A 12,625-nucleotide genomic window follows, 5' to 3' on the forward strand; every position below is an offset into this window, starting at 1 on the left:
AAGAGGAGCAACTAAGGGATTAGTGTTTGAAGTCACATAGGCATTAATCAGAACCATATAGATTTTTGGTCCAAGAAAGCTTCCACTTCAAACAAATTGCCAAGATTAAAAAGATAGCTTGCATATATGGATAAAATGCTGACTAAAGGAAAAAGAGTAAAACTGGATTAAAATATCCTCATGGTTTTATGAACAGAAAGTGGCAGGAGAGGTATACTGAAAAGCTGCTGCTGTGTTATACCTTGCAATATCAGTTTTGAGTCCGGAGCTCTTTTGCAAGCAAGTTTCATTCATTGACCTTCTACATTTCACATTGACCTTGATGCTTATAAATGCTGCAGGGGTTGGCAATTAGTTTTTTTTTTTTTTTTTGTGAACTGAGAATTCACTTCTTTTTAGGTTCTGAATGTTAGATCTCAATTAAAAGCTACTTAACAGCAAATTCATGGTGAGTCAGAGTAACAGAAAAATTGTGGTCTAAGGGGTGTCTGTTGTGTGTTGTGAAACAGAGAAAAGATTTTTGAGTTTCAAGGCAGACTTTCTTTTGGTCTTAGGGAAATACGATTTATGGCTTACATGTAATTTTTGTCCTTTGAAGGTTACATCATAATGAAATAATAAGAAAAAATGGCATTTGAGATGGTAATGCAGTAGCCAGGTCACCGAGAGAGTGACTTTTCCAAAAGTGCAAGAATTTAGCTTGCAACTCAGCTTTAGAATCTATCAATTAGCACTTATATTTTAGAGAAATTACCTGACATAAGGAATTATTTCAAAAGATGATATTTTAACTTTAGAACTTTTTTTGAAAAGGAGTGTTTCTGTTTCTCTCTTGAATCTTCTTTTTGTCAACCCCTATAATCCCATTTCTACCATTTTACCTCTGGTCCTTCCTACTCTTAATTTTGACGACTGCAATAGGCTGCTAATTGGTCCCTCTGCTTCTACTCTTTCCCTATTAGGGTTTATTAAGGGCCCGGGCTGCCCTGGCAGCAATATTTTGTAACAACTGAGACAGTTGCCCCAGATGACAACTCCCTACCATGACATATGTGATATGTTTATATGTGATAACATAATCTGACCCAGGCTCTGCCTACTGTGTGCCAATTCCGTTCATCCCAGACTCTACCCTTGTATTTGGGATTTCAGTTTCAAAATGTTTTTCTCTGACTCTATATGTGAACTATTTCAGTCTGACCTTTCTCTTGCTGACCCTTCTTTAGTTCTTAACAGAATCTCAAGATGACTTCTTTGCAGCCACATTCTGGCTTCTAGACTCTACAATTGCTTGTGGAAGGATATTATTTCTTTGCAGTCTGGCTGGAATTTAACCTCTAGCTTATTCTAGCAATTTTGTACACCATCCCCTTCAGGAAGACTTGGCATCTTTCTATTCTTCAAAACTTCCTAACCTTCAAAAAAACCTTCCTACTGTTAAAAACTTTCCATGGCACTTTGGGTAGGGTTAAAATATCATGGTTTAGCATTTAAGGCTTTCCAAATATGGTTTAATGCACCTTTTGGGTTTATATCTTGATTCCTCATCACATACACCTAATACTTGAGGCATACTGAGGTGCTGCCTACTTCCAAAATACAGAAATGCTCTTGTCTTTGTGCCATTGCTTATGCTGCTCCCCCAACTAGAATTCCTGCCATACCATCTATTTGCTTGTTTGAATCCCGGACACCGTTTACTTCCCAATTCATGGCCCTTTTTCTTCATAGCTTTTTCCTGACCACTCATGGGTCTGACTCCTTCACATTTGTATTTGCATCACAAGTTTATTTTATTTTATTTTTTATCCTACTTATGTGGACTTCAACCGCAAAATTGCTGGTGGCAGCTGGATAAAATAAAAGCAGTGCAACCCAGTAATGGTGCCCATGCATGCTGCACACCAAAATAAGTTTTTTCATATAGAATTCAAGAGGGCTTAATTCAACAAAACCATGGTGACTTACATAACTCCCCTCTGGTTCTGCATCCCTATGCAGAGTAAAGCCATTAGGGAGTAACGCTGATCACAGCAAGCATTTGCTCAACATGCAACAGGAAAGAAAGAACTTTGTTATTTTAAATAAGTGGGTATAGTTTTACACGCATATTGGAAAGTACCAGTAGCTAGAGAGTTACTATTTATAATAATATATGTTCACTATCTTCAGTATATACTGATAGCAAGATTAGAATTCTTTCCAACTAAAACAAGTCTTGCTCTAGTCTTTTGTCATGAAGCGTGTTTTTAACAACAATATGTGTAACATTTACTGTTATTACTTAATCTTCATAAGTACATTCTTAGTAATACAAATATTCAGTTAATTTTCCTAATAATCCAATAAAGAAAGAACTATTACATCCTTTTGTTTTGTTTTTGTAGAGAAAAAAAGTGTAACTTGCTCAAAGTCACCTAAATGAGTAACAGAACAGGAATCTAAACAACTTGACAATGGGGTCTGTGCTTTTAACCATTTTCAACATATACAGAACCAAGCATTTGTTTATGCTCAACTGAACTATTTCACCAGGGGGACTGCTCTTCAATATCGACTCTTAACATTTGTTCATTCATTACTTTATTTTTTTTCCTTTTTTGTTCATTAATTTGGCAGATATTTATTGAGCACTTATTATATGCCATATGTTGAGATGTATCAAGGAGAATCCCTGATTTATGAGGTGTTTGGAGAAACAAACGTACATAAAATAAGGGTAACAGCATTTTAGATGCTATACTTGATACTTGAGTAGGGTACAGTGGGAAAAAAGAAGTCATGACTCTATATGAAGTAGGGAAGCCTTGGTTTGAACCTGAAAAGGAAAATGGTACTAAGAAGAGAAGAACATTCTGGGCAGACGGAGCTGCTCTAGGGAGCATGGTGTTCTCTGGGAGCTTTAAGTGGTTGAATAGAACTGAAGCAGGCACAGCAATTAGCGAAATGATCCTAGAGAGGAGGCAAGTGCCAGCTCAATGGGGGCCCTGAATATTCTGCTAAAAATTTTGAACTTTCTCCATTAAACTGTGGGGGAACTTGAAAAATTTTAAGCAGGGGACTAATTTTATCTGTTTTGCATTTTATAAAGATCACTTCTGCAGCACTGGGTAGAATGAGTTTCAGAGTGGCAAAAATTGGTGGCCAGGGATCCAAGTTATGTGACTCCTTTGAATTCAGAGAAGAGATGATGAGAGATTTAACCAAGTCAGTAATGGAGATAAACAAGGGGAGACAGACAGGAGTGAAGGTAGAAGCAAGGGAGTGTGGATCTGTAATAGATGTGAAGAGCAAGGGAAAGGGACAATCTCTGATGCCTCCTGGGTTTATGGTGAGGGAGAAGCCCATCCAAGGAAAGATCAGGACTCTGTGTTGGACATACTCAGAGTTATGTATTTGATATTCAGATGGAGAAGAGCAACCAGCCATTGCATATTTGAAGGTCCAGGGGGTGGTGCTGGCTATAACCGGATTTGGTAATGCATGAATGGTCAGTGATGGCTACAGTCAAAAGAAGATCAGGGGTCAAATATCGGACTCAACAAACACTGAAGGGTAGAGGAAGAGAAGGACATGATAAAGGCAGGAAATAGATGAGGAGGAGGAGAGCTGGGAGAGAACGGTATCAAGTAGGACAAGACAGGCTTTCTAGGAAGGAATACGTAAAAGTGGCAAGTGTCATAGAGATTTAATGAGATGACCAATACCAATAAAATGGTTGCTAAATATTTTTTAAATGTCAATAGACTTAAAATATAAAATATTATCTTTCAAAAATATTAAAATAAAATACTTTCAAGTTTAACCAACCATGCCTGACTCCAATGTGTCTGCTTTAGTTTCCTACAAGATGAGATAAGGAGTACCGTGAGCTAGGTGGTTGAAAACAACAGTTTATTCTCTCACAGTTCTGGAGCCTAGACGCCTGAAATCAGGTTGTTGGGACTACTGACGCCTCCTGAGAGCTCTTAGGAAGGATTCTTCTACGACTCTATCTTAGCTTTTGGAGGCAGCTGTCAATGCTTGGTGTTCCTCGGCTGTAAATACATCAGTCCACTCTCTACTTCTACCTTCCTGTGGCTGTCTTCTCCCTATGTGTCTCCATGTCTTCACATGGCATTCTCCCTGTATGTCTTCCTCTACTCTTATAAGGACACCACTCCTATAAGATTAAGGGTTCACCTTACTCCAATATGACCTCATCTTGACTAATTTTACATTGTCATCCTTCTATTTCCCAATAAGGTCTCATTCTGTAGTCCTGGCAAAGAGGACGTCTAACATGTCTGTTTGAGGGACACAATTCAATCCACAACAGAGGGTAGCATTATGCTGGATACTTTCACACATTATCATATTAAATCTTCACAGCACTCTCTGAAGAAAATATAATATTTTCTAGCCCCATTTTATCGACAACATTTAATAGACTACATTTCTTCTGTTGTATTCGGTGTGAATAATGTCCTTGGAAGCTGTGTGATATAGCAGGCCTGAATTTATTTTTGGCACATGAGCCTGTTTTTACCAAGTTTTTTTTTTTCTTCATCAAATCATTCATTGAATTCCAATGATGAATTTATTTTTAACAATTTACATATGAAGAAAGTAAACTCAGGCTTGGCAACCTACTCAAGGTCATACAGTTAGATCTTTCTGCCTTCATTTCCAACGCTCTTTCCACAACACTACAATATTAAGGGTGCCAGATGTGATGTCACCTTAAGAATAAAAAATGAACCCAACTTCATATAGTAGACATCTGCTTTTGCTTGCCTGCAATCCATTTTCTTTGGGTCCTAGAAGAGCACATTGACTTTCCTTAAAAGTAATCTTTCTGTTCTGTTGAGAAATCTTTCTGTTCTGTTCCCTCCCCTCCTGTTGAGCTCCAGAGATGAGGCTATAGCCATGTTAGATCAGGGAAGCTCATTCCAGGACTTTGTTACAATGATTAGGTAATAAAGGCAACTATTTATTGGAATTGTAGGGGACTAACTTTAAAATACAAGGGGCTGCCACATAACAACAGTTCACCCTGGGAGTGAAGTCATTTTAGAATAAGGCATAGACAAGAGATTGAGAGCAATTTGTGTTTTTATTCCTAGATCCAGCCATACCTGCAGCGAAATAATCCTAGTTTTCTAGTTAGAAGAGTCAACACAATCTCTTTGGATTAAGACAATGTGACTTGGATTTCTGTGACTTCTTACAAAAACTGCCTTGATTTTGCAAATAAACTTGAATAATCAAAATATAAAATTGACTTCAAGTCATCACTGTCCAATATAATCCTAAACTTAGTAATAACTAAGTATATGATTTTTATAAGAATCATTCCTTAAGACTCTCAGGTGTCTCATTGGAATTGAGAGGGTCTGGCTAGATAGTTTTAACACTGAAATTGTTTCTAGTATTTACTTGACAAATTCTATAAAGGCTCTTTCTATCTTTATGATGTTTTCCAGTGACAAGAACTTGAAAATTAAAAAAAAATTAAGATTTTATTTATTTGTTCAGAGAGACACAGAGAGAGAGGCAGAAAGAGAAGCAGGCTCCCCATAGGGAGCCCGATGTGGGACTTGATCCTGGAATTCCGGGATCACGACCTGAACTGAAGGCAGATGCTCAGCCACTGAGCCACCCAGTCATCCTGAAAATTTAAAAATTTTAATAGACATGTAGGACTGTTTATTTGTATTCATAATTTATAAATTCTTATATTTTATTACATTAATAACTAACACATTCAAGTTATATTCTGATATTTAGTTACCATCAGAGCTTATGTATTATGATTTAAAGAAGTCAATTATTTAGAAAGCAGAATTTGAAAACTTTCCTTCAGAATTTATAAATCACACACATAGCTATTTCATTATATATTTTCCTCTCTCTTGGAAAGCTGTAATACAATACAGGTTATAATAATCATCTGTAAGAATGATATTGTTAATATTTCTACAAATGCAGAATTACTTGATTTTTTTTCCTTACGCTAATTTTCCTTGGATACCTTTAATGAACTTTATAAATCATGGCATCTGATTAACATAGTGGACTTCAAGCAGTGTTCTTGACTGCTCAGATTATTCTTGATACTTATTCAATTGATTTATTTATGCACTAGTGAAACAAAATTATATCTTCAAAAAAAGTGAATTTTGGCAGGAGACTCCGGAGGCTCTTCTGGTCTTCATTACTGTCTACAAGCCACTTCTCTCTCAGTAGATGGCTTGACATTCATGGATATCACCTCATGCTGATGCAAGTCACCTCTATCCTTCTCTTTCTACTCTCTTTTCTGACATTGCAAATGATATTTCCCCCCACCTCTAGGTGCTGCATATGCCAGGCATTTACATGGACCATGCCTAAGCTTCCATTCTTCTATGGCCTCTGATTATGCAACAACTGATCATAAAGGGTATAATAGCTGCTGACAACTTCTTTACATTTGACATTAGCTTCAGAGATCTTTCAACATTTAATAGTAATTCTGTATATTGATAAAATTCAACAAAATGTTACTGTTTTCTTCTTCCTTTTTTTTCTTTTGCATAATCCATTAAGTATGAACTATTTACCTTTTGGGAAAAGAAAATGTTGGATGGCAATTTTTGTCATGACTTCTGTATCATGGTTTTTAATACTTAACATGAATTGCAATTTTCATCTATTGATTCTTTCTTTAAATGTCAACCGTGCATCATGCAGCAATATCCTGCACCTAGAGGTTCTGAGAAAATTTTAAAAATTTGCCTTTATTTTAGCTGAACTGGCTTCATGGCCCATTTTTGTGAATATGCTATTTTTAATGTTTGCTCTGTTTACTTAAGGCAAACAAAGTGTCCATAAAAAAATAACTGGACCATATAGTCAGCATTAAAAATGTATAATTCTGCCAATTTACATTTTACTGTGAAAAAATTTAACTATAATATTTTATACACAATCTAATAATTTATAACATAAATATATTTAATATAATATTTAATTCTATATTTAATACACTATTTAACATAATATAATATTTTATAAGGCCTACATAATAGAATTGTCAATATTATTATGAAGCATGACAAGCATAAAGTTAAAACTACAAATACTTCAAAATGGTATTAAATAACAACAAAAACAGTCTAGCAGTCCTTGTAACCCTCCTGCTCCTCACAGGTAACTTTTTTATACATTTCTGATAAAAGGCTTAGATATATTTTATCAAAGCCTTTTATTTTTTTATTTTTAATTTTTTAATATTTTATTTTTATTTATTCATGAGAGACCCAAGAGAGAGAGAGGCAGAGACACAAGCAGAGGGAGAAGCAGGCTCCCTGCAGGGAGCCCGATGTGGGACTTGATCCCGGACTCCAGGATCATGACCTGAGCTGAAGGCAGATGCTCAACCACCGAGACACCCAGATGCCCCTATCAAAGCCTTTTAAAGTTGAGGCTCCACTTCTGGGTTCTCTATTCTGTTCCATTGATCTATGTGTCTGTTTTTGTGCCAGGACCACACTGTCTTGATGACCACAGCTTTGTAGTACAATCTGAAATCTGGCATTGTGATGCCCCCAGCTATGGTTTTCTTTTTTAAAATTCCCCTGGCTATTCGGGGTCTTTTCTGATTCCACACAAATCTTAGAATAATTTGTTGTAACTCTCTGAAGAAAGTCCATGGTATTTTGATAAGGATTGCATTAAACGTGTAAATTGCCCTGGTAACATTGACATTTTCACAATATTAATTCTGCCAATCCATGAGCATGGAATATTTTTCCATCTCTTTGCGTCTTCCTCAATTTCTTTCAGAAGTGTTCTATAGTTTTTAGGGTATAGATCCTTTACCTCTTTGGTTAGGTTTATTCCTAGATATCTTATGCTTTTGGGTGCAATTGTAAACGGGATTGACTCCTTAATTTCTCTTTCTTCAGTCTCATTGTTAGTGTATAGAAATGCCACTGATTTCTGGGCATTGATTTTGTATCCTGCCACACTGCCAAATTGCTGTATGAGTTCTAGCAATCTTGGGGTGGAGGCTTTTGGGTTTTCTAGGTAGAGTATCATGTCATCGGCGAAGAGGGAGAGTTTGACTTCTTCTTTGCCAATTTGAATGCCTTTAATGTCTTTTTGTTGTCTGATTGCTGAGGCTAGGACTTCCAGTACTATGTTGAACAGCAGTGGTGAGAGTGGACATCCCTGTCTTGTTCCTGATCTTAGGGGAAAGGCTCCCAGTGCTTCCCCATTGAGAATGATATTTGCTGTGGGCTTTTCGTAGATGGCTTTTAAGATGTCGAGGAATGTTCCCTCTATCCCTACACTCTGAAGAGTTTTGATCAGGAATGGATGCTGTAGTTTGTCAAATGCTTTCTCTGCATCTAACGAGAGGATCATATGGTTCTTGGTTTTTCTCTTGCTGATATGATGAATCACATTGATTGTTTTACGAGTGTTGAACCAGCCTTGTGTCCCGGGGATAAATCCTACTTGGTCATGGTGAATAATTTTTTTAATGTACTGTTGGATCCTATTGGCTAGTATCTTGTTGAGAATTTTTGCATCCATGTTCATCAGGGATATTGGTCTGTAATTCTCCTTTTTGGTGGGGTCTTTGTCTGGTTTTGGAATTAAGGTGATGCTGGCCTCATGGAACGAATTTGGAAGTACTCCATCTCTTTCTATCTTTCCAAACAGCTTTAGTAGAATAGGTATGGTTTCTTCTTTAAACGTTTGATAGAATTCCCCTGGGAAGCCATCTGGCCCTGGACTCTTGTGTCTTGGGAGGTTTTTGATGACTGCTTCAATTTCCTCCCTGGTTATTGGCCTGTTCAGGTTTTCTATTTCTTCCTGTTTCAGTTTTGGTAGTTTGTGGCTTTCCAGGAATGCGTCCATTTCTCCTAGATTGTCTAATTTATTGGCGTATAGGTGTTCATAATATGTTTTTAAAATCGTTTGTATTTCCTTGGTGTTGGTAGTGATCTCTCCTTTCTCATTCATGATTTTATTAATTTGAGTCTTCTCTCTCTTCTTTTTAATAAGGCTGGCTAATGGTTTATCTATTAATTCTTTCAAAGAACCAACTCCTGGTTTTGTTGATCTGTTCCACAGTTCTTCTGGTCTCGATTTCGTTCTGCTCGAATCTTTATTAACTTCCTTCTTCTCTTGGGTATAGGATCTCTTTGCTGTTTTTTCTCTAGCTCCTTTAGGTGTAAGGTTAGCTTTTGTATTTGAGTTCTGTACTTCCATCTTTCTTTTCTAAGATACAGTAACATTGCCTTACAGATGCATATGCAGGCAATATATACTCATGCATGTAGAAGACAGAAGTGCTGCAGAAGCAGGAAAGAGGACAAGAGACAGACAGCCGTGGCATTGGGAGAGATAGCCAATAAATACATGAGGGGGAAAAAGTCAGTAATGTCTGAGATTTACTTAATGAATGAATGACAAGTAGCCGGTGGCCCAGTAAAGGCTCAGCTCCATGCAGAACCTGAGGTGAGGACTCCCAGTTCTGAGACTGTCTGTGGAAGCCAGGAGCTGAGTGGATGATCTTATCATAAGATAGGAAGTTCTGCTGCAGTTTGCTGCCTGTGTTGTTTGCTCCTCCTTGAGGAGCCTTCAGCCACCTGGGAAAAAAGCCTCTCAGCTCAGCTGCAGAACCTCTGATAAATCAAGTGGTCTCTTTTTCTGTCCCCTCTGGTTCAGCAGATAAGTTATACCCCAGAAAAGAAAGTCTGATTAACATCTCATTAATTGTCAAATCTATTACTTCTCACCCTGTACTTGTTGAGGGAGTCCATCCTCTGGATGAATCAGGAAAGAAGAGGTAAGTGGCGTTGAACAACAGACACCAATCTGAACAACTGCAGCAGAAGGCTCTTCTAAAGCAGCTATAGTTGATGACACAGAAGAGTCATTTAAAAAGTGTGCTGAGAATTCTTAAGAGAATACAATGAGATCTTGTAAAGGAAAAAGGAAAGTGCACCAAAGAAATTTGTTTTTTTTAAAAAAGGACACTACTGAAAATTCAATATTCATTTTTAAAAATATGGAAGAACTATTTTTTAAAGATTATTTATTTTAGAGAGAGAGAGAGAGAGAGAGAGAAAGAGTGTGTGGAGGGAGGGGCAGATGGAAAGAATCTCAAGCAGACTCCCCTCTGAGCATGGAGCCCGAGGTGGGGCTCAATCTTATCACCCATGAGATCATGACCGAGGGGATCACAACCTGAGCTGAAACAAGTCAGACGCTTAATTGATCGAGCCACCCAGGTGCCTCAGGAAGAACTATCCTAAAATCACATGAGAATGGAAAATCTTGAGTTAAGATACAAAATATAAAAGAGGCCAGATTCAGGTTATCTAGTGTGCATACTCTGTGAGTTCCAGCAGGAGTGAAAAAAAAATTGAGGAGAAGCAATTTTCAAAGAAAGAACTGAAAAGAACTACCCTGAAGTGGAGAAAAAATGAATTTTTGGTTCTCAAGGGCACATGAGAGCCAGTCGGGATTAACTCAGAGAAGACATATTCTTGGACATACTTGGGGTCACAGAAGATGAAGAGACTATCTCATACATTTCCAAACAGAGATAGTAGGTTAATATCAATGTCTCTAGTTAATAATGAGTTATATAACCCAGGTTAATAAAGAGGGGCACAAATAGGCAATTGTCAGGGAAAGAGATGAAAATGGCCAATATACATAAACAATAATGCTAGATTAACATATATAGTCAAAGGTATGCAAGTTAAAACAATACTGAGGTGTTTTTATAACCAATGGAATGGGTAAAAATTATTAAAAAGTGGAGTGACACGTAGAACTAAGTAAAAATCAATGAGCATTCAGTCTTTTAAAAGGATCCTAAATTGGTACAATATTTTGGAAAGTAATTTGCAATATCTATTTTAAAAGAGTATCACTCATCTTTTGACTTAAGAATTATACTTCTAGGAATCTATCATGTGATAATAAAAGTGCAATGTGGCATATAGCATGGTGTATAAGAAGAAAAAAGGGAAACCACCTAAATGTTTACTGTTAAATGAAAGATTAAATAAAATACAACCACGTAAGTTAGCGCAGACATGAAAAAGAGGGATATTTATCCATATGAATCTGGAACACAATATTGTTGTAGCATGGCTATCATCCCCCAATACCTATTATTTCATTTTTCTACTGTAAAAGGGCCCACTTGTTTTTTTTTATTTTTTTAATTGAGATGTAATTCACATACCATAAAATTCACCTTTTCAAAGGGTTTTGATTCTGTGATCTTAGTGGTGTGCAGCATTCAATACTATCTGGTGATGTTTTAAAATAAATCCTATTCAGGATTTGCTTTGACCAGGTGAGGTCAAATGATAGTCTAAAAATGTTAATCATGCAGGACTACATCTTTATACTCCAAGATTCCTAGAAACAGGAGACACAGCAAACCACATAGGGCCCCATGAGAAGCACCAGGGTTGGTCAGGAGGGAACAAGAGTGATGGGAAGATGTGGACCAGAGCCTCTGCTGGGGTTTTAGCAGGAAGAAATGGGCGAGGCAATGTAAATAGCCAAGCAAGCTTACACTTGGCTAGCTGAAATGATGTCTAGGGGCTTCAGGGTGTAGGGGCTGCCCCCAGTTGTCTGATACTTGGCTCTGGGGTGACGAGGATAGGGTGATAATAGTTTGGGATGGGAGAGTTGAATATAGGAGGTGGTTGGGGGTATTGGCTTTGTGGAGGTATTGGCTTTGTATTGATCGGCTTGCATAGGACAGGCCCACTTGCAAGTGAGTCCTCCACCATCTCCAGGAATTGGCTGCCCTGGAGGGGCAGTCTCTTTAGGATCAACAAGTCCCAGATGTCAAAACATCAGAAAATACAGAAAAATAAAAAGGCATGACTAATTTGGACAACACGATCACTAACGGGAGGACTGAATTTCCAGGCCCCCCTGCGGTCCACACAACTTTCACGGAATATCTTTAATGTGACCAGCAAGCAGCCTCTTCCCGCCTGCTGGCTGGAGGTAGACGGAACAGCCAGAGGTAGGGCATCATCCTGGGCTCGGAGGCTGAGGTTCTAAGCTGAGGAGAATGGACAAGTGCGGTGGAAAGAAACTGGCTCCCTAATGATCGTGGAACTGTCACAAACCTCTGTACTGTCTAGCCAGACCTCGATGTGAGGAAGAAGTAAATTTCTATCTTAATTTATGGCACCATGATTATAGTTGTTCTGTTACTCATCGTCCAGCGTAATACTAAGTAATATAACGGCCAATTAAAAGATACTGAAACTAACTTTTATAGCATGATTCTGGTTTTGTGCACAAAACAATGTATAGACAGGGACAGCTAGAGATGCAGACATATACATGTATAGAAGATTTAGGAAGCTTATCTCTGGATTAATAGGGATTAACTCTAGGGGATGGAATTGGATGGGAGAAGAATAATCACATTTTATGTTTAACAATATTTTTTTAAATGGCAGGTACTTAATTTCACTCTCTATTTTTTTATTTTAAGTATAACTTTAAATAGTAAAAAGATCTACTTATTTCCTTAGCTCCTCTTATAAGCAGCTATTGAAAGAAAACATAAAATTGTAGTTAATGAAGAATGTAATCATAGTTA

The 12,625-nt window shown here is 37.5% G+C and overlaps 1 protein-coding gene across 23 annotated transcripts in view; it reads right to left on the reverse strand.

Annotated features, from left to right (window-relative positions):
- EPHA6 (EPH receptor A6) overlaps positions 1-12,625 on the reverse strand; it is an 887,621-nt gene that overhangs the window by 186,262 nt on the left and 688,734 nt on the right. The window contains exon 14 of one of the 23 annotated variants that reach the window (XM_077884580.1): positions 5,483-5,650. The exons of the other annotated variants lie outside the window; for them this stretch is intronic. Coding sequence (XP_077740706.1) covers positions 5,646-5,650 — 5 coding nt within the window. The 3' untranslated portion in view covers positions 5,483-5,645. Of the gene's footprint in view, positions 1-5,482; positions 5,651-12,625 lie in introns of those variants that run through there. 23 annotated transcript variants of the gene reach the window in all.

Source organism: Canis aureus, chromosome 35, assembly GCF_053574225.1.
Source record: "Canis aureus isolate CA01 chromosome 35, VMU_Caureus_v.1.0, whole genome shotgun sequence".
Lineage (NCBI taxonomy): Eukaryota > Metazoa > Chordata > Mammalia > Carnivora > Canidae > Canis > Canis aureus.